Source organism: Pseudophryne corroboree, chromosome 4, assembly GCF_028390025.1.
Source record: "Pseudophryne corroboree isolate aPseCor3 chromosome 4, aPseCor3.hap2, whole genome shotgun sequence".
Lineage (NCBI taxonomy): Eukaryota > Metazoa > Chordata > Amphibia > Anura > Myobatrachidae > Pseudophryne > Pseudophryne corroboree.
Genome location: NC_086447.1, coordinates 836523834 through 836545756, shown reverse-complemented (window position 1 = coordinate 836545756; position 21923 = coordinate 836523834). Strand labels below are relative to the sequence as shown.

The following is a 21923-nucleotide window of genomic DNA, read 5'->3' as shown; positions in this document are numbered from 1 at the left end:
TGATGGCAGGACGCAGCGTAGAAATGCATGATAGAGATGATCTGGTTACAACTTCCACAGTGCCCCTAGTGTCAAAGCATGGGATTGCTTTCTCTGACATAAACGTAATTTACATGTACACTGTATGTGCATTTTAAATTTATTTTTTTTATAAAGCCACTAAATTAAAAAGGATGTTGATTCGACTGTGATGCCTGTAGAAAGCCCTCTAAAACCAGGAAAAAATAAAACATTTGTTCACGAAAATAAAAAAGTTATTCTCAACGAAACTGGCACAATGCCACAATGCAAATAAAGGCCAGGCCTCCTCTACATATATGTGTTCTTCGGTATTACATATACGGGCAGTACGGATGGTGTAATGGTTAGTATTACTGCCTCACAGCACTGAGGTCATGGTTTCGATTCCCACCATGGCTCTACCTGTGCGGAGTTTGTATATTCTCCTCGTACTTGCGTGGGTTTCCTCCGGGTACTCCGGTTTTCTCCCACAATCCAAAAATATACTGGTAGGTCAATTGGATCCCAACACAAATTATTTCTAGTATGAATGTGTGCTCGTGTACATGTGGTAGGGAATATAGATTGTAAGCTCCACTGGGGCAGGGACAGATGTGAATGGGCAAATATTCTCTGTACAGCGCTGCGGAATATGTGTGCGCTATATAAATAACTGGTAATAAATAAATAATAACTGGTAATAATATACTTTCCTTTTTAAGAGATCATTCTAGAAGGGAGAGTACCGCACACATTGTTAGACATGCATTTAGCCAAATAGCCACAAGATGGAGCCATATAGCAGCTGAAGAATAGTACATCTGGCTGTTGGAAGTACATCAAGTGAACATGTTTAACAATAAACTGTATATTCAGTTATAAAGGCTTTGCAGTGAAATGCAGGATTGACTAAAGAAATTAAACTGTTCTCCAAAATTTTGGACAGGGGCACCCTGTGCTGTGGGTTTCCCCGTTATAAGCTGGCTTGCTGCAACGGGATCCTCAACAGTCAGGGTGCCAACAGCAGGATCCCGGCAGTCAGAATTCCCATGGATCCCAAAGGTAAGTACAGGTGCTAGGGTTAGGAACTTTGGGGAGAAGTAGGGTCAGGCTTAGGCTGCACGGGGGAAGGGGGAGGGGTTAATGTTAGGGTTGGGCTGTAGGAGAGGCTGGTTAGGGTTAGGCTGTGGTGGGAGGGGTGGGTTAGGGGTAGGGTTAAGACACTTGCCGGGATCCGCCAGGATAAAGTTAATGATGACTTGAGTATGCCTCTCTGTCCTGATACGCTTCAGGCATATCTTTATGCACTTTAAATGCACCATTGTTGCGGACGCACTTATGTGTGTATTTGGAATTGCACGCATAATTTAAAATGTGCAACTGTAAATAATCTTGAAAAAAAATTTTTTTTTTGCTGCATGCCTTTTACATAACCGTGCTGTACATTAAGGGGACAGTAATATGGCACAAAAAATTGCATACAGTCACAGAAAACTGAAGATAAAGATGACTACTCCTTTGAGCTTACAATCTAAGAGGTGTGGAGAGCACTTGAGTCAATAAGTAATGGATTAGCAATTGGTGGGGAAAGTGTGTTTGGCTATTGTTAGGCACTAGCATTATCAGCCCCCAATAGTAAATGAGAAGCAGTTATAGATGACTGGCGTTTGTGTGCAGCTGCCAGTGGTGTAGTACTGTTAGAATGAGAAACATAGAGGCTTAAAACATGGACTAGTCACGCTAGGAATCTTAAAACAATAAGTTGCTGGCGTCCAAACTATCCTTCACTATTTACTGTAACTGAGCATCCTCCATACGCTGTTCTAGGGGAGGCTTTTTCTGTGTTTACCTGCTGTACCATGCATGCAATTGTTTTTTTTGTAGTGTGGTCTTGAAAGTTTTTGTTGAGATTTTTGCAAATTTCCTAAAAAAAAAAACCTAAGAAATCACATGTACATAAGTATTCACAGCCTTTGCCATGAAGCTCAACATTGAGCTCAGGTGCATCCTGTTTCCACTGATCATCTTTGAAATGTTCCTACAGCTTAATTGGAGTCCACCTGTGGTAAATTCAGTTGATTGGACATGATTTGGAAAGGCACACACCTGTCTATGTAAGGTCCCACACTTGATAGTGCATGTCTGAGCACAAACCAAGCATGAAGTCAAAGGAAGTGTCTGTAGACCTCCGAGATAGGATTGTCTTGAGGCACAAATCTGGGAATGGTACAGAAAAATGTGTGCTGCTTTGAAGGTCCCAGTGAGCACAGTAGCCTTCATCATTCGTAAATGGAAGAAGTTCGGAACCACCAGGACTCTTCCTATAGCTGGCCGGCCGTTTAAACTGAGCGATCGGGGAAAAAGGGCCCTAGTCAGGGAGGTGACCAAGAACCCGATGATTACTCTGTCAGAGCTACAGCATTCCTCTGTGGAGAGAGGAGAACCTTCCAGAAGGACAACCATCTCTGCAGCAATCCACCAATCATGCCTGTATGGTAGAGTGGCCAGACAGAAGCCACTACTTAGTAAAAAGCACATGGCAGCCTGCCTGGAGTTTGCCAAAATGCACCGGAAGGACTCTCAGACCATTAGAAACAAAATTCTCTAGTCTGATGAGACAAAGATTGAACTCTTTGGCGTGAATGCCAGGCGTCATGTTTGGAGGAAACCAGGCACCGCTCATCACCAGACCAGTTCCATCCCTACAGTGAAGTGTGGTGGTGGCAGCATCATGCTGTGGGGATGTTTTTCAGCAGCAGGAACTGGGAGACTAGTCAGGATAGAGAGAAAGAAGAATGCAGCAATGTACAGAGACATCCTGGATGAAAATCTGCTTCAGAACGCTCTTGACCTCAGACTGGGGCGACGGTACATCTAGAAAGAAAATTGGTTTACAGAAGACTCTTGTGTGGGTGCACTCTTGTATTGATTTGTTTATATGAGAATATTAAAACATAGCTTTTATTATCTAATTATGTGGATCTTTTCTTTAAAATAATTAAAATAATTAGATAATAAAAGCTATGTTTTAATATTCTCATATAAACAAATCAATACAAGAGTGCACCCACACAAGAGTCTTCTGTAAACCAATTTTCTCTGACGTCCTAGTGGATGCTGGGGACTCCGTAAGGACCATGGGGAATAGACGGCTCCGCAGGCACATCTAAAGAAAGATTTAGGACTATCTGGTGTGCACTGGCTCCTCCCCCTATGACCCTCCTCCAAGCCTCAGTTAGATTTCTGTGCCCGGCCGAGCTGGATGCACACTAGGGGCTCTCCTGAGCTCCTAGAAAGAAAGTATATATTAGGTTTTTTATTTTACAGTGAGACCTGCTGGCAACAGGCTCACTGCAACGAGGGACTAAGGGGAGAAGAAGCGAACCTACCTGCTTGCAGATAGCTTGGGCTTCTTAGGCTACTGGACACCATTAGCTCCAGAGGGATCGACCGCAGGACCCGTCCTTGGTGTTCGTTCCCGGAGCCGCGCCGCCGTCCCCCTTACAGAGCCAGAAGCATGAAGATGGTCCGGAAAATCGGCGGCAGAAGACTTCAGTCTTCACCAAGGTAGCGCACAGCACTGCAGCTGTGCGCCATTGCTCCTCATTACACACTTCACACTCCGGTCACTGAGGGTGCAGGGCGCTGGGGGGGGGCGCCCTGAGCAGCAATACTGACACCTTGGCTGGCAAACTGGCACCATATATAGCCCCAGAGGCTATATAGGTGCTTTTTAACCCCTGCCAGAATCCATAAAAATGCGGGAGAAAGTCCGCGAAAAAGGGGCGGAGCTATCTCCTTCAGCACACTGGCGCCATTTTTCCCTCACAGCTCCGTTGGAGGGAAGCTCCCTGGCTCTCCCCTGCATACTACAGAAAGGGTTAAAAAGAGAGGGGGGGCACAATTTAGGCGCAGTATACAATATATATAGGCAGCTATAAGGGAAAACACTCTTATATGTGATATCCCTGTGATATATAGCGCCCTGGTGTGTGCTGGCATACTCTCCCTCTGTCTCCCCAAAGGGCTTTGTGGGGTCCTGTCCTCTGTCAGAGCATTCCCTGTGTGTGTGCTGTGTGTCGGTACGGCTGTGTCGACATGTATGAGGAGGATAATGATGTGGAGGCGGAGCGAATGCCTGTAAATGTGATGTCACCCCCTGCGGGATCGACACCGGTGTGGTTGGACTTATGGAAGGATTACGTGAAAGTGTCAACTCCTTACACAAAAGGTCAACGTCACAGAACAGCCGGCTACTCAGCTTGTGCCTGTTCCAGCGTCTCAAATGTCATGGAGGGCTCTAAAAACGCCCGCTACCTCAGATGGCAGAAACAGATGTCGACACGGATTCCGACTCCAGTGTCGACGACGATGAGACTAGTGTACCCTCCAAATAGGTCCACCCGTTACATGATTGAGGCAATGAAAAATGTATTACACATTTATGATAATACCCCAGGTACCACATAAAAGGGTATTATGTTTGGTGAGAGAAAACTACCAGTAGTTTTTCCTGCATCTGAGAAATTAAATGAGGTGTGTGAGGAAGCGTGGTCTTCCCCCGGTAATAAATTGATAATTTCTAAACGGTAATTGGCAGCGTACCCTTTCCCGCCAGAGGATAGGTCACGTTGGGAAACACCCCATAGGGTAGATACAGCGCTTACACGCTTATCAAAAAAGGTGGCACTACCGTCTCCGGATACGGCCGCCCTGAAGGAACCTGCTGATAAAAAGCAGGGGTTTAACCTGAAAGATATAGTCACACACTCGGGCATTATATTGCGACCAGCCATTGCTTCGGCATGGATGTGCAGTGCTCCCGCTGCGTGGTCAGATTCCCTGTCGGAAAATTACTATGGATAGGGACAATATTTTGCTGACAATAGAGCATATAAAAGACGTGGTCTTATACATGCGTGATGCACAGAGGGATATTTGCCGGCTGGCATCAAAAATAAGCGCTAGGTCCATTGCCGCCAGACGGGGGTTATGGACTCGGCAATGGTCAGGCAATGCCGACTCGAATCGGCACATGGAAGTTTTGCCCTATAAGGGGGTAAAACTGTTTGGGGATGGTCTTTCAGACCTCGTTTCCACAGCTACTGGTGGGAAATCGACTTTTTTGCCACAGGCTACCCCACAACAAAAGAAAGCACTGTATCATCAAGTACAGTCCTTTCGGCCCCAGAAAAGCAAGAGGGCTAGAGGCTCATCCTTTCTGCCGAGAGGCAAAGGTAGAGGAAAAAGCTGCAGCACACAGCTAGTTCCCAAGAGCAGAAGTCCTCCCTGCGTCCGGTAAGTCCACAGCATGACGCTGGGGCTGCTCAGGCGGACCCAGGTACGGTGTGGGCCCGTCTCAGAAATTTCAGCGCCCAGTGTGCTCTCTCACATGGATCCCTGGGTCCTTCAAGTAGTATCTCAGGGGTACAGGCTGGAGTTCGAGACGTTCTTCCCCCCGCCGTTTCCTAAAATCTGCCTTACCGGCACCTCCCTCTGCCAGGGAGGCGGTGTTGGTGGCTATTCAACACTATAATCACAACAAGTGATTGTCAAGGTGCCCCTCCTTCAGCAAGGAAGGGGTTACTATTCCACAATGGTTGTGGTACCGAAACAGAACGGTTCGGTAAGACCCATCTTAAAATTAAAATACTTGAACTTTTATATCAGAAGATTCGAGTTCAAGATGGAATCGCTCAGGGCGGTTATTACGAGCCTGGACTAGGGGGATTACAGGGTCTCCCTGGACATCAAGGATGCGTACCTGCATGTCCCCATTTACCCTCCTCACCAGGAGTACCTCAGATGTGTGGTACAGGACTGTCACTATCAGTTCCAGACGCTGCCGTTGGAGTTGTCCACGGCACCGAAGGTCTTTACCAAGGTAATGGCCGAAATGATGATACTCCTTCGCAAGAAGGAAGTTTTTATTATCCCGTACTTGGACGATCTCCTGATAAAGGCGAGGTCCAAAGAACAGTTGGTAGTGGGGGTAGCACTCTCTCGGGAAGTGCTACAACAGCACGACTGGATTATCAATATTCCAAAGTCACAGCTGGTCCCGACGACACGTCTTCTGTTCCTGGGAATGATTCTGGACACAGACTAGAAAAGAGTGTTTCTTCCAGTGGAAGCACACGAGTCCTGGAAAAAATGGTAGCTTCGTACGAAGCATAATTCCATTCGGAAGGTTCCACGTAAGGACGTTCCAGTGGGACCTGTGGGACAAATGGTCCGGGTCCCATCTACAGATACAACAGCGGATAACCCTGTCGGCAAGAAACAGGTTGTCGCTGCTGTGGTGGCTGCAGAGGGCTCATCTACTAGAGGGCCGCAGATTCGGAATACAGGACTGGGTCCTGGTGACCACGGAGGCCAGCCTTCGGGGCTGGGGTGCAGTCACACAGGGAAGACATTTCCAAGGAGATTTCGCTTCACATAAATATTCTGGAGCTAAGGGCCATTTACAATGCCCTATGCCAAGCAAGGCCCTGCTTCAGAACCAGCCGGTACTGATCCAATCAGACAATATCACGGCGGTCGCCCATGTGAACAGACAGGGCGGCACAAGAAGCAGGATGGCGATGGCAGAAGCAACAAGGATTCTCCGATGGGCGACCTACACCCGGGAGAATGGGGACTTCTTCCAGAAGTTTTCCAAATGCGGGTAAACCGTTGGGAATGACCACGGGTGGACATGATGGCGTCCCGCCTCAATAAAAAGTTGAAAAGATATTGCGCCAGGTCAAGGGACCCTCAGGCGATCGCTGTGGACGCTCTAGTGACACCGTGGGTGTACCAGTCGGTTTATGTGTTTCCTCCTCTACCTCTCATACCCAAGGTACTGAGAATAATAAGAATGCGAGGAGTGAAAACCATACTCGTGGTTCCGGATTGGCCAAGAAGAGCTTGGTACCCGGAACTTCAAGAGATGCTGGCAGAGGACCCTTGGCCTCTGCCGCTCAGACGAGACCTGCTGCAGCAGGGACCCTGTCTGTTCCAAGACTTACCGCGGCTGCGTTTGACGGCATGGCGGTTGAACACCGGATCCTAAAGGAAAAGGGTTTTCCGGAGGAAGTCATCCCTACCCTGATCAAAGCCAGGAAGGATGTCACCGCAAGACATTATTACCGCATTTGGCGGAAATATGTTGCGTGGTGTGAGGCCATGAAGGCCCCGAAGGAGGAATTTCAACTGGGTCGATTCCTACACTTCCTGCAAGCAGGGGTGACGTTGGGCCTCAAATTGGGGTCCATCAAGGTCCAGATTTCGGCTCTGTCGATTTTCTTCCAGAAAGAACTGGCTTCACTGCCTGAAGTTCAGACTTTTGTCAAAGGAGTTCTGCATATTCAGCCTCCTTTTGTGCCCCCAGTGGCACCTTGGGATCTCAATGTGGTTTTGACATTCCTGAAATCACATTGGTTCGAACCACTTAAGACTGTGGAATTAAAATATCTCACGTGGAAAGTGGTCGTACTGTTGGCCCTGGCTTCGGCCAGGCGGGTTTCAGAATTGGCGGCTTTGTCTTTAAAAAAGCCCTTATCTGATTTTCCAGATGGATAGGGCAGACTTGAGGACTCGTCCTCAGTTTCTCCCGAAGGTGGTCTCAGCTTTTCACTTGAACCAACCTATTGTGGTGCCTGCGGCTACTAGGGACTTGGAGGATCCCAAGTTGCTGGACGTAGTCAGGGCCCTGAAAATTTATGTTTCCAGGACGGCTGGAGTCAGAAAAACTGACTCGCTGTTTATCCTGTATGCACCCAACAAGCTGGGTGCTCCTGCTTCTAAGCAGTCTATGGCGCGCTGGATTTGTAGCACTATTCAGCTGGCGCATTCTGCGGTAGGATTACCGCAGCCTAAATCAATAAAAGCCCATTCCACAAGGAAGGGGGCTCATCTTGGGCGGCTGCCCGAGGGGTCTCGGCTTTACAACTTTGCCGAGCAGCTACTTGGTCAGGGGCAAACACGTTTGCTAAATTCTACAAATTTGATTCCCTGGCTGAGGAGGACCTGGAGTTCTCTCATTCGGTGCTGCAGAGTCATCCGCACTCTCCCGCCCGTTTGGGAGCTTTGGTATAATCCCCATGGTCCTTACGGAGTCCCCAGCATCCACTAGGACGTCAGAGAAAATAAGATTTTACTCACCGGTAAATCTATTTCTCGTAGTCCGTAGTGGATGCTGGGCGCCCATCCCAAGTGCGGATTGTCTGCAATACTTGTACATTGTTATTGTTACAAAAATCGGGTTTTGTTGTGAGCCATCTCTTCAGAGGCTCCATTTGTTATCATACTGTTAACTGGGGTTCCTATCACGTGTTATATGGTGTGATTGGTGTGGCTGGTATGAGTCTTACCCGGGATTCATAAATCCTTCCTTATTGTGTCAGCTCTTCCGGGCACAGTTCCTAACTGAGGCTTGGAGGAGGGTCATAGGGGGAGGAGCCAGTGCACACCAGATAGTCCTAAATCTTTCTTTAGATGTGCCCAGTCTCCTGCGGAGCCGTCTATTCCCCATGGTCCTTACGGAGTCCCCAGCATCCACTACGGACTACGAGAAATAGATTTACCGGTGAGTAAAATCTTATTTTCTTCCAAGTTTTCCTCTGACTCTGGGTGCACCACCAGGTATAAATAGGAATTATTCCTGTACATTATATTTTATTCTGGTACTACACAATTTTGTCTGAACCTTTTGGACTGGTGCGGAATCATACCTTTTCTCTGAGCGACGGTACATCTTTCAGCAGGACAACGACCCTAAGCACACAGCCAAGATATCAAATGAGTGACTTAAGGACAACTCTGTGAAAGTCTTTGAGTGGCCCAGCCAGAGCTCAGACTTCGATTGAACATCTCTGAAGAGATCTGAAAATGGCTGTGCACTGATGCTTCCCATCCAACCTGATGTAGCTTGGGCGGTGCTGCAAAGAAGAATGCGCGAAACTGCCCAAAGATAGGTGTGCCAAGCTTGTGGCATCATATTCAAAAAGACTTGAGGCTGTAATTGCTGCCAAAGGTGCATCAACAATGTATTGAGCAAAGGCTATGAATACTTATGTACGTGATTTCTTAGTTTTTTATTTTTAATAAATTTGCAAAAACTCCAAAAAAACTGTTTTTCACGCAGTCATTATGGGGTATTGAGTGTAGAAATTTGAGGGAAAAAATGAATTGATTCCATTTTGGAATAAGGCTGTAACATAACAAAATGTGTAAAAAGTGAAGAGCTGTGAATACGTTCCGGATGCACTGTATGTTTATACAATGGCAAGGCGTGTTCTGATGACCATAATCAGCACAGATCTTGCACCACCTCTACAGCATCTGCATTAATTACGGCTGCAGACAGGTATATATGCGGCTTTCACTATGTCTGACTCACTTGCATTTATGTTTCTGCTTCCTGCCACTTGATTTCACCGCCTCACCTCTCCAAGTGGAAGAGTCACAAGTGTCAGATACATCCGAATCTGCATATGGACACTCCACTCGGCATAACCCCCGTTGTCACTTTGCTGGTAAAGGCTGGTAAAGGCTCATCTCCATCTATGACCACCAGCCTCTAGTAGTACGATGATCACTCCCTCAATACTTACATCTTAGCTGTACTATGTCTTGAGAATGTGTGGTGCTCTGTTACCTGTACTCTATTTCTGTTATTTATTTACTGTAATGCAATGTTTTGTCCCCGGTACTGTCCTTTGTACGGCGCTGCGAAACACATGTGGCACCTTATAAATAAAATGTAATATTCGTGCCTATATCGTGCGAGGTTTGGCTTTCTAAAACCTCGTCGGTGTTAAAAACGTCAAGCCATTTTTCACCATAATAATGCTCTGTGTCTTTATGTAAAATATCCTGTCCAAGCCATTTCAATAGCTCATCCATAAATCTAATTTTTGGCTTAGAATGGCATCTGCGACATCAGGAACACGCCACAGCCACCCAGGTCTCTTCCAGACAGTTCCTAAATACTCATTTTTGATGTAACAGAAACCTTTGAATAAACTTTTCTGCTGCATGCCCACTTAGTGAATTATAGCCTTTATCCACAATATGATCGCAGCATGTACGCAAGTCATTATGTTCCCCCAAAAATGTATTTGTCTTTAGGTTTTCATTTGTATCTATTTACTGTACATTGTATTTTATGCATCTATCATTATGTAAGAGCGTTTTTCTGTTTTTCCTTTCAGAACGGAACATTCATTTCAACATGTCCTCTTTTAATGAGTCGGTCGGATTGGGGTATTTAAAGACACATGCAATAGAGTTTGTAAAGTATCCTTTCAGAGCGTCTTGGTATTGGTTTTCACAATGCAGAAAAAGTAAGCCAGACTATTTGCCACCGTAAGTAATGCAAACCTCACACTTTAACGCATACCTCATACCTCAGGAACATTCATTATGCAGATGACATCACATAGAAAGCACAGGCTGTAATAACACAGAATACACTTATGTACAGTATCATGAGAGTTAATTTATTGTCTTATTATACATAATTAGAATGAAACACAAAGCTGAAGCCAGTGTATAACGGACAGCATTATATTTGTGGATTGTTCTTTTATTTACATGTAGTTTGTTTACCATCCTTAACAATGTTCCTAGTTATAACAAACGTCAGATGAGTCGGATTTATCCTAAGGGAGGCAGAGTGGATTCCAGTAATTATATGCCTCAAATTTTCTGGAACGCCGGCTGCCAGATGGTCTCTCTGAACTATCAGACCCCAGGTAGGCTGCAGCACCCAATCACGCTGAATGCCAAGGAAGCGTTTGCTCTGCAACTTCCAAAACAGATGCTACATAAATGCCTCTGGTGTTTTATATAGAAACTGCTACATGGTTAAATGATATGAAGATGTTTACTGACAAATGGGAAGCAGTCAGTTAATGGAGAGTACGATATACATAAACAAATCGTGTGTGTGCTGAATTCTAATCAGTAACTTCTTTTACACAGGAGATACTAAAGGGGCTCTTGCAGAATTGAATTTACGCCAGTTTTCCCAGCGAATTATGTGTGATTGTGCATTGTGCGTGCTCTGTGAATGGGCAGTGCAGAGTTTTACGCATTTGATTGCATCGAAGCCTATGACAGAAGAGTCGTATCTGAGCTGTAACTGGGTGCTCCAAAGGCAGGATTTTGGGGGGTTTCCAGTGTACAGTACATATCGCCGTCCCCTCCCTTTTGGCATATTTTTCAGGTCTATGAAGAGGGAACAAAGACAAAATGTTGTAAGGGGGCTGGGCTCTGACTGATACTCTGTTTCTGAAAACAGAATTGGTCCTCCAGAAAGGGTTTTTGGGTACTCCCCTCTACCCTCACATGCATCTCTAAGTTATAAAATAGGCAGAGTTCAGTGAGGGTGTGGCTATACAGAGGTGGAAGCAACAGAAGTGACGGGTGTTTGGAAGTGTATCTATTTTCAGCCTATATAGCTTGGGTGCAAGTGCACACTGATAATGGCATTTATTGAACCAGGCGTACACATAGAGGTAGTCACTTTGCACTGAGCATATGGGCAAATATAGACATTTACACTTCTTTTGAGTGCTGAGGCCCCAAGTGACAATGAGGTCCCATGTGACAGTGTGTGAGGGTTCTGGAAGGCCCAAAGTAACAGTGTGTAATGGTTTTGGGATACCCCATGTAACAGTGCGTGAGGATTCTGGGAGACATTGTGTGACTGTGTGAGGGTTCTGTGAGGCCCAGTGTGACAATGTGTGAGTGTTCTATGAGGCCCAGGGTGACCGTGTGTGAGAGTTTTGGAAGGCCCCTTGTGACAGTGTATGAGGGTTCTGGGAGGCCCCTTGTGACAGTATGTGAGGGTTCTGTGTGACAGTGTGTGATGGTTTTGGAAGGCCCCTTGTGACAGTATGAGAGGGTTCTGGGAGGCCCCTTGTGACAGTATGTGAGGGTTCTGGGAGGCCCCTTGTGACAGTGTGTGAGGGTTCTGGGAGGCCCCTTGTAACAGTATGTGAGGGTTCTGGGAGGACCCTTGTGACAGTGTGTGAGGGTTCTGGGAGGACCCTTGTGACAGTGTGTGAGGGTTCTGGGAGGACCCTTGTGACACTGTGTGATGGTTCTGGGACGCCTCAATCACAGTGTGATGGTTCTGGGACGCCCCATGTGACAGTGTGTGAGGCTTCTGGGAGACGCTGTGTGACAGTGTGTGAGGGTTCTGTGAAGCCCAGTGTGACAGTGTGTGTGGGTTCTGGGAGGCCCCTTGTGACAGTGTGATTCTGGGGCCACAAAAGAGGTGATAGACAAGTGTATATCTGACACCTTGGGGATTCCAAAAAAACATATCTAGGGCTCAGTGCGGAATCCCAAACTACAGGTTGCACCCCTACCTACATTCGCTATGCCAATAGGACGCATAAGCAGCTAATGCTGATTAAAATGGTATGAAGCACTCCTATATTCTGTGTGAATCTGCAACTGTATCTGTATACGAAATGCTACGTTACAATATTTACTGTAGTGTAGCATTTCTATGCAGATACAGCCACAGTTGCACACAGAATATAGGCATGCCACATATCATTTTAATCAGCATTAACTGCTTGTGCATAGCAATGTGAATAAGAAGCATTTTAATGGATAAAGTCGAATGAAAAGACCCTCGGTGCTACCAAGTGACGCCAAGGCATGGCATGACTTGAAGGACTGTTTAACATACCAGGAGGCTAGATGTATGTGAACACATCTGTGGGTTATATTTACTAAAGGCCAATTTTGGATCGATTTAAAATTGATTCAAATCGATATTGTGTTTAAGGGGCTAAAACACGCATTTATTAACGTTTAAAATTTTGTATTAAAAAATCCTCTGTTAGTGAATATGTGTTTTAGCCCCTGAAACACAACATTGATTGAGTTAGATTTCCATCGATGTAGAAGCAATAAAAACCAATGTAAATTGACCTTTAGTAAATATACCGCCTTGCGTCTTTACGCTATACCATGTAAGATGTTTGGTGCGAATGAGATGCTCTGACACAGTTAGTGTAGTCATAGCCGCATCATAGCCGCATGCAGAAGTGCTCACAGTGTACCAGAGACGCCAGCTTGCAGCTCTTGTCGCAGAGGATTCAGTGGGAGGAATAGCCATGGCCGCTCATATTACTGCCCTTTCTGACCCAGATTTGCCACATAATCGCACACAGATGTGCAAGTACCACAAGCCGCACTGGTCAGTGGGCCTGATTCAGAGATGGTCGCATTGCTGATGTTTCTTCAAATGGCCAATGTTTTTTGTACTGCGTATGCTGCAATGTCATCATAGAGAGGATATGTACGTAGAGTGACTGACATCAGAGGTAACAGAGGTGGCAACAGAAACACAGATGTGCCAGTGCCATTTTGGGGGCGTGTTGCAGTCAGCGACGGCGTCTTTCTATGCAGTTCCACTGGCACAGATGTCTTAGTTGTGTAGGCCAGTCTGAGTAGGGTTACGCAGATTCCGATGGTGCGACTGAAGCTTGCGTCTTTGTACACAAGCGACGGGTCTGGCTGCCTCAGTATAAATCCCAGTGGCTGCAACATTTACATATTTTCGCGCAGTATTTGCATACAAAGGTGCAGCAGCCACAGCTTATACAAACATCTCTGAATCAGGCCCAGTGTATGGGAGCAATGCAGTTTTGTTGCTTCTTATTGTTTTTAGTGGTGCAAATAAGATGCAGATTTTGCCGCAGCCTAAGTTGCAAGGTCCCCAGCCGAGAGGAGCTGTTTGACACGGCTAGAGCAAAGGTGTATGAGGACACATCTGTACATAAATGTCTACCTCTGCTCCAGAGACATCCTAGGCTCAGGCTCCTCACCTTCCACAATTCAGTTACTTTGCCCCAAGCTTACGTGACCAGAGCCCACCTGCTGTGAAGGGGCTGTCCCGGCATGACGTGGCAGTAATAGGCTGATACACGTAGGCTGTGGGAGGGCTGTGGGATATTTACTGTGACCAAAGTGAAGTACTCCTGTCTAATGACTGTAACATACAGTGTCTCTCTTCTTACAGATCTAGCCATGCAGCTGAACCAGGGGAAGTTTGAGTACAATGGATCTTGTGGGTAAGAAATGTCACATGAAGTAACTCCCTTATACTGTTGCTTCCAGAGTTATAACCTATTCAGTCACACCTACTACACCCACCAGTGGAGGTATAGGTGTAAGTGCTTTCATGGCACACTTTATAGATGTGTACAATCATAATAGTTGTGTGGACCTGCGATCGCTTCATTTCTGACCACATTATGTGCATCTTGAGTCGACTCTTTTGCATCCGTGCAATTTTGTATTGCTGAGGGTGTGGACAGCTCTAAATGATATAGAATATCCCATTTATTTTATTTCATGGTCAAGTCACATTATTATGACCACCAGCTAATAGCCAGAGTAACCGCTTCGGGGTATCCGGTTGATAGGTAGACAGTGTCTAGTTTAGACAGTCAATAGATAGACACCATATGTTAGACAGACATTAGGTCGACAGGGCAAAAGGTCTACAGGGTCAAAAGGTCGACATGACAAAGGTTGACAGGATCAAAAGGTCGACATGAAAATGGTTGACAAAAAAAAAAGGTAGACACGAGTTTTTTGGGGGGTTTTACATGTATTTGGACTATTTCAAACCTTCTCTATCCATGTTGGCATAGAGTTGGTTATAAACCTTGTGGCGAGCCACCGAGCCCGAAGCGTGGTGAGGGGATGCCTTTTCTACAATTGGGGGCCCCTGATGACAAAACTATCCACACAAACCCCAAAAATGCAAAAAAAAAGTCTACCTTTTGTATGTCAACCATTTTTATGTCGACCTTTTGACCCTGTCGACCTTTTGACTGTCTAACATAACGGTGTTTATCTATTGACTGTCTAACTAGACACTGTCTATCTGTTATACAACACCCATATTTGCCCCACCTCCAGTGCATATTGTTTTGCCCATTACAGAACAATTTTGCTGCTGCGATCAGGTCTGAATTAGGCCCCAAGTTAATTTTGAGTTCCTCCAGTGTAGCGCGTCAGTCGGCCCTCACGCACCTTCGAAGCCGACATTCACCTCTCACATCAATGGCACGTGATGCTCCACAGGTTCCATGTCGGTTATTTGCAATAATGCCATTTGCCCAGTCACGATACACCGTCACCACCGTAGCATGCGAACAGTTTACAAAATACTGCCCCTTTGGTCAGAAAGCCAATAATCATCCCTTTTTTGCACCTCGGATAAACCGCCCCTTTTACCCATGACAGCAACAAGTTATATGTGTGCAGAAGGCCTATCGCACACCTTATATACCCACCAAGTCAGCGCGAGACACGTGACGTACTTCATGGGCTATGCATTGCCAATGTCAAATGTAGGAGGTGGTCATAATAGTGTTACTCGACCGTGTATGTATGGACTAATCATTTCTGCATGCGTACAGAAGTTTAGCAAATAAATCTCATGCCCTTTTCTTATTAATGTTAAGGAATACCAGTTATCACATTGTTTTACGTTTCTGCAAACTCGATTCAGTTTTCTTAACGCGTCAGTGTATTTACATTTTGTCTCACTAGGTTCCTCCTTAAACCAGACTTCATGCGTCGCCCAGACAGGACATTTGACCCTTTCTCAGAAACCCCAGTGGATGGCGTGATTGCAGCCACCTGTTCTGTTCAGGTATATAACAAACAGCTGGATACATGCAAGGACCACCGCTGCTACAGTATTAAAAGTTTATACCATTATCCCTTGAATATTCCAAAACATTATGCAGTGAACATTACAGGCCATGCTTTATACTGTGACCGACAAGTGTGATAATAACATGTCATTTTTTTAAACTACCTGACTTTGGGATGTCCCCATTGTCTCAGTGTCCCACCAAAAAAGATGTAGAAAAATTGATTTTTGCACTTATGTCGAATCCTTTTCTCTGAATACATTTTGGTGGGGGGGCACTGGACGCCCTCCTTTTTTGCTCTCATTTCGCTCCTTTGGTTTAGTTGTTTAGAGAGTGGGTTATTCCCCTCTTATAGATTATTCTCCTCCCCTGTACTTTTGGGCTATGCCAGTAAATTACCACGTCCTGTGGCTAACCGGGATGCGGTCAGGATCTCGCCGGACAGAATCCCGGCGGTCGAAATACCGACACCGGCCCACAGCATGGCGAGCGCAGCGAGCCCGCAAGGGGCTGCGTTGCACTCGCCCCCCTGTCGGGATTGTGCCAGTCGGGATCCCGGTGTCGGTATTCCGACCGACGGGATCCGGTCCGGCGGGATTTCGTACTCATCCCGTCTAACCAACCGGTGTATAGAGGAGGAAGAACCTGAGCTGAGTTTTTTGTAATTGTTAAGTACCCGGTCTCCTCCAATGTACATCAGAAATGCAGACAAAAGCATTCAGCATTACAGAACATTATTTTGTAACATTACCAGTTATATTAGCTCTTCTAAGAGAGAATGTTTATCTGATTACAAGGAGAGTAGAGACTGGTAAGAACAAAGAGGGTGATTCCGAGTTGTTCGCTCGCTAGCTGCTTTTAGCAGCATTGCACACGCTAAGCCGCCGCCCTCTGGGAGTATATTTTAGCTTAGCAGAAATGCGAACGAAAGATTCACTAATTTTCTCGTAACGATTACCCCGCAGTTTCTGAGTAGCTCCAGACTTACTCTGCCATTGCGACCAGCTCAGTCCTTTTCGTTCCTGGTTTGACGTCACAAACACACCCAGCGGTCGCCCAGCCACTCCCCCGTTTCTCCAGCCACTCCCGCGTTTTTCCCTGAAACGCCTGCGTTTTTCCGCACACTCCCAGAAAACGGCCAGTTTCCGCCCAGAAACACCCACTTCCTGTCAATCACACTACGATCAGCAGAACGATGAAAAAACTTTGTTAAGCCGTGAGTAAAATACCAAACTTCTGTGCTAAATTACTTGGCACAGGCGCGCTGCGTACATTGCGCATGCGCAGTTTGCGACTAATCGCTCCGTAGCGAAAAAAAATAACGAGCGAACAGCTCGGAATGACCCCCAAAGAATAACGCGTATCCATCATTTGTTCTAACATTCTCAGGCTAACACTAGTTGTAAGTCCCTATAGCTCCACCTCTCTCATACACCATATGTAAGCAAAACAAGACAAAAACAACTATGAACTTTAGCTATTAGAGGGCAGCGCAATGACATACAAGCACATACAAGTAATTTGGTAACTACATATATACTGGAGGTCAGGATATCATCTCTTTAGCTAAGTGGAAAGCCAAACCACCAATTATGAAGATATAAAGCGCAGTCTGTATCAACTAATGTAGGCAAAGATCAAAGAGGGCATTTCAACAAAAATGTGGGCTCTGCTGTCACGCTCGGCGTAAGTTGGGTTTCCGACAACCGAGTTTTGCTGAAGGGACAGCTACCTGTGAGGAGAGTAAACGAGGTGGCTGAATGTAATTCCTCCTCATGGGGTGGAAGCCAAACTAAGTGTTAACGTTGGCCGGAGGGCGTAAAGAAAAGGAGGACTTCGTAGGAAGATAACTGTAGTTTTAATGAATATTGGAGAAATAAAAAAAACTGGGAGAATTAGAGTCTATGGTTAAATGACTTGAATAGTGAAGCTGAAGAACTCCGGTAAAGAAGAACTGAAGACTGTGTTTTATGATTAAAAGACGAGGCTGAAGTACTTGGACTTTGAAGAAATTAAGACTGTGGTTTGTGATTGAAAGACGAGGCTGAATAACTTGGACTTTGAAGAAATTAAGACTGTGGTTTGTGATTGAAAGACGAGGCTGAAGAACTTGGACTTTGAAGAAATGAAGATGTCTGCAGGAACCGCCGTTAGCACCTGGAGCTCCTCTACGATCTGGGACCCCATGAGCGCTTCCACGAGTGGCAACGGACTTAGACAGCAGGACTGCAGCAGCATTTAGGTAACCAATGGATAAGAGCAACCAGGAAACCAGAAGTAACGTGGGAGCACAGAGCTGGAGAACCTTTCACAAAGAGGTAACTTGAAGCACTGGCACTCTCCCTCTGAGCCAGTCCCCTTTTGTAAGGGGAGAACACGCAGGATTGGCTGGACACAGATTGGGAACTTCATTGGTAATACTCTGGTCTCCAACATGGCTGCCCCCAGCACAGGAGACATACTTAGCTGTTAGCACACAGCTTTAGCCAGCTTCTGACTCTGACGCACTATACTGTGTCACCACTAGAGAACCTTACCACAGCGATCCCCGCTGCAGTGCCTGGCTCTCCAGACCCCCGGCCCTTGGCAGCCGCACATCCGTCCAGGAGGACTTGTCGCCAGCAGCTCCCTGCCGCTGCAGCCGCGTCAACCAGCGGGACGGTAACCCGCGGGAGCACCCGCCGGAGGTAAGGCTCTGGAGCCTGACATCTGCAGAGTTGGGAGTAACTGTGTATATGCATGTTTTCAGGCGTGACATGTTCTCTATATACAGATGTGTCCTTATACATCAAACCTCAATACGTCTAACAGTTGGAGGTTCTTGGCGGGAGTGAGCTGACAACTCCGCTAGCAACAGATATTTTTTTGCTAAAAATGCGTCTTAGTCACAAAGTGACACGCCAGGAGATTATGCTGATTCATTTGAGATGCAACACTTGCATGTATGTGACTGAGTCTGTAAACGAAACACACCCACTGCATTGTGGCACCTCAGATACTGATTCAGAGACAGTCACACACATCTCAAATGAATCGGCACAGTTTCCTGGTGTGTCCTAGTCACGTCACTTTGTGACTAAGACGCATTTTTATCAAAAAAATATCTGTTGCTAGTGGAGTTGTCAGCTCCCTCCCGCCAAGCACCTCCCACTGTTAGGCCTATTGAGGTTTGATGTACAAGGACACATCTGTATTTAGAGAAAATGTTATGCCTGAAAATATGCATATACACAATTACTCCCAACTCTGCAGAGCCCACGCTTTTGTTGAATTGCCCTGTATGGTCTTTGTCTACATTGGTTGGTACAGACTGTGCTTTAGATCCTCATAATTGGTAGGTCCTTGTCTTTTGCTGTTTGCAGTGCAGGATATTACATGCTAGTTATGTCTGCCATCATTGAAACATAACTTGTGAATGGCAATGTAAAAGCTATTATACAGTATTTGGATACAGTTGTGTAATTATTTGCTATGTTTACTTAGGTTATATCGGGACAGTTTTTGTCAGACAAAAAAATTGGGACATACGTTGAGGTGGATATGTATGGATTACCAACAGACACTATAAGAAAGGAGTTTAAAACACGTATGGTAATGAACAATGGTCTGAATCCGGTTTACAATGAGGAACCTTTTGTGTTCCGAAAGGTAAGCGCTGCATCTTGTGATGTAGTGTGTGTGTGTGTGTGTGTGTGTGTGTGTGTGTGTGTGTGTGTGTGTGTGTGTGTGTGTGTGTGTGTGTGTGTGTGTGAATGGCTGGAGACAGATGGTAATTGTTGTTACTCTTGTCACTAGGTTATCTTACCTGACCTTGCGGTTCTAAGGATAGGAGTGTATGATGACAACAATAAGCTGATAGGCCAGAGGATATTGCCGCTAGACGGCCTGCAGGCAGGATATCGCCACATTTCACTCCGAAATGAAGGAAACAAACCACTTTCTCTCCCGACCATCTTCTGTAACATTGTCCTGAAGACCTATGTTCCCGATGGGTTTGGAGGTAAGAGGGAAGGAGGCTGTCTTAGAACCAATCTGTGACACCCATAGCAAGTTTCTATTTGCTTTCAATCTCTAAACTACAAGAATTAATTCCTAATTGGCCACTATGAACTATAGTACATCTGTGCACATTGCATCACATTATCAAACAAACCGTTACGGGGTTGTTGCAGAGTTGGAAATAAATTGAGTGTAGAGTTCTTTAAAAGAACTGTGCAGTGGAAAATGCCTGTATTCATCTGGGTCTGGGATTCCAGGTCGACAACAACAAGGTCGACACACCTTAGGTCGCCACCAATTGGTCGACACGCCTTAAGGCAACATGGACAAAAGGTCGACAGGAACAAGGTCGACATGGAAAAAGGTCGACATGAGTTTTTTATGTTTTTTTTGTGTCGTTTTCTTCGTAGAGTGACCGGGAACCCCAATTAGTGCACCGCATCCCCTCGCATGGCTCGCTTCGCTCGCCATGCTTCGGGCATGGTGCCTCTGCTCCGCTTCGGTCGGCACAGATTACCGTTCCAACTGTAGTCCACGTGGATCGTTAAGTATGAAAAGGTTCCAAAAAAGAAAAAAATTGTGAAAAACACATGTTGACCTTTTTCCATGTCGACCTTGTTCCTGTCGACCTTTTGTCCATGGCCGACCTTTTGTCCATGTCGACCTAAGGTGTGTCGACCAATTGGCGTCGACTTAAGGTGTGTTGACCTTTTTGTTGTCAACCTGGAGTCCGGATACCATTCATCTATATGCAGTTACACACTTCTCCAGATGTGGCTGATGCTGTAGCACCTGCCCCAGGTTTACTGCTAGTCGTCACCATCCTCGTGTACTTGCCCAATGCTACAGTAGGTGCTAAAGGAACACCTTCAGATCTGTGTAGCCCGCCTTTGCGTGAACATGCCCTCACTGGACTTTGCCTAGTGAAAACACCCCAGTTCAGTTGTAAGTGTAGCAGAGCATGCTTATGACTCTGCATTGCCCGTACTTTAGAAGGCCCATTTACAGCACATGTCCTGTGATCATTTGCGCAAAATACACTCCGCGGACAGGTGTAAATTCTGCAGTGCCTGTGTCTTTAGATTCCCACTACACAAGTAGGGATATTATTATATGAGTTTATTGGAATTTGTAAAAAGAAAAAAAAAAGTAACATACAGTAGAACCTAGATTTCAACCAGACTCCAGTGGTCATATGACCACAAAGATAAATCTGCCCAAGTGCTGCATGCCCGCCCCTATAGGAAGGTAGGTGCCAGTAGAACATGCTCGCATAAGCGCAAAACAAGGATACGGAAACCCCAGGTTGAGCAGTTGTCAACCATGGTAATTGTAAGCCGGGTGCCACACGTGGCACATCATGGCACATATATCATCTCAGTTCCATAGGATGTTGCTGCTGTTAAACAAAAGGCAGACATCTGAGGTGCCCAAAAGAGTACCGTATCTCCTAAACTGCTGGGTGACCACTGCCTTTCTGCTTCCTGTCTGTGCATGGCATTTCCCATGGAATTTTCCTATGTACAGTATAATATATTTAACACCGGCTCTCATTGCCTAGTTTCTCTTTATTTCTAGATATTGTTGATGCTTTATCAGATCCAAAGAAGTTTCTTTCTATCACTGAGAAAAGAGCAGACCAGATGAGGGCAATGGGTATTGAAACCGTAAGTACCCACTGTGACCGCCTGGCAGTAGCGCAATATAACAATTGTCAAATGTTAACCAAAATAAGATATCTATCTATATTCATCAATAAAGTCATTTGGTGAAAGAAGGGGAGGATATCTGCAAGCTGAAATAGCATTTGCTGCAGTGACCAGGTCACTGAAGTTAATGATTTAAGGATTAGATCTCTGTGAACATCTGGGGACATTTGCATTCATTTCAAAAACTTTCTGTGCCATGGTGAGTTGTGCACTACAATATGTTTGTGTCATGCTTCCCAAAGCTCACTCCCACTCTTCATAAGTTCCAGGTCATTTAGGTTAAGAAACCTTACCCTAGGGCAGGCATGTCCAAACTGCGGCCCTCCAGCTGTTGAGAAACTACACATCCCAGCATGCCCTGACACAGCTTTAGCATTCTCTGACAGCAAAACTGTGTCAGGGCATGCTGGGATATATAGTTTCACAACAGCTGGAGGGACGCAGTTTGGACATGCCTGCCCTAGGGTCTGAGGACTTATTGAGCCTTAGTTGTGTTCTTGCATTAAGCATTTACACAATTACGTCTACAGTGTAG

The 21923-nt window shown here is 45.8% G+C and overlaps 1 protein-coding gene across 5 annotated transcripts in view; it reads left to right on the top strand.

Annotated features, from left to right (window-relative positions):
• Nucleotides 1-21923, top strand: part of PLCB4 (phospholipase C beta 4) — a 563803-nt gene that overhangs the window by 454062 nt on the left and 87818 nt on the right. For all 5 annotated transcript variants that reach the window (XM_063918578.1, XM_063918575.1, XM_063918577.1 and 2 more), the window contains 7 exons: nt 10197-10281; nt 10615-10739; nt 14030-14081; nt 15574-15676; nt 19164-19328; nt 19476-19680; nt 21258-21346. In XM_063918578.1, coding sequence (XP_063774648.1) covers nt 10197-10281; nt 10615-10739; nt 14030-14081; nt 15574-15676; nt 19164-19328; nt 19476-19680; nt 21258-21346 — 824 coding nt within the window. The remainder of the gene's footprint in view (nt 1-10196; nt 10282-10614; nt 10740-14029; nt 14082-15573; nt 15677-19163; nt 19329-19475; nt 19681-21257; nt 21347-21923) is intronic.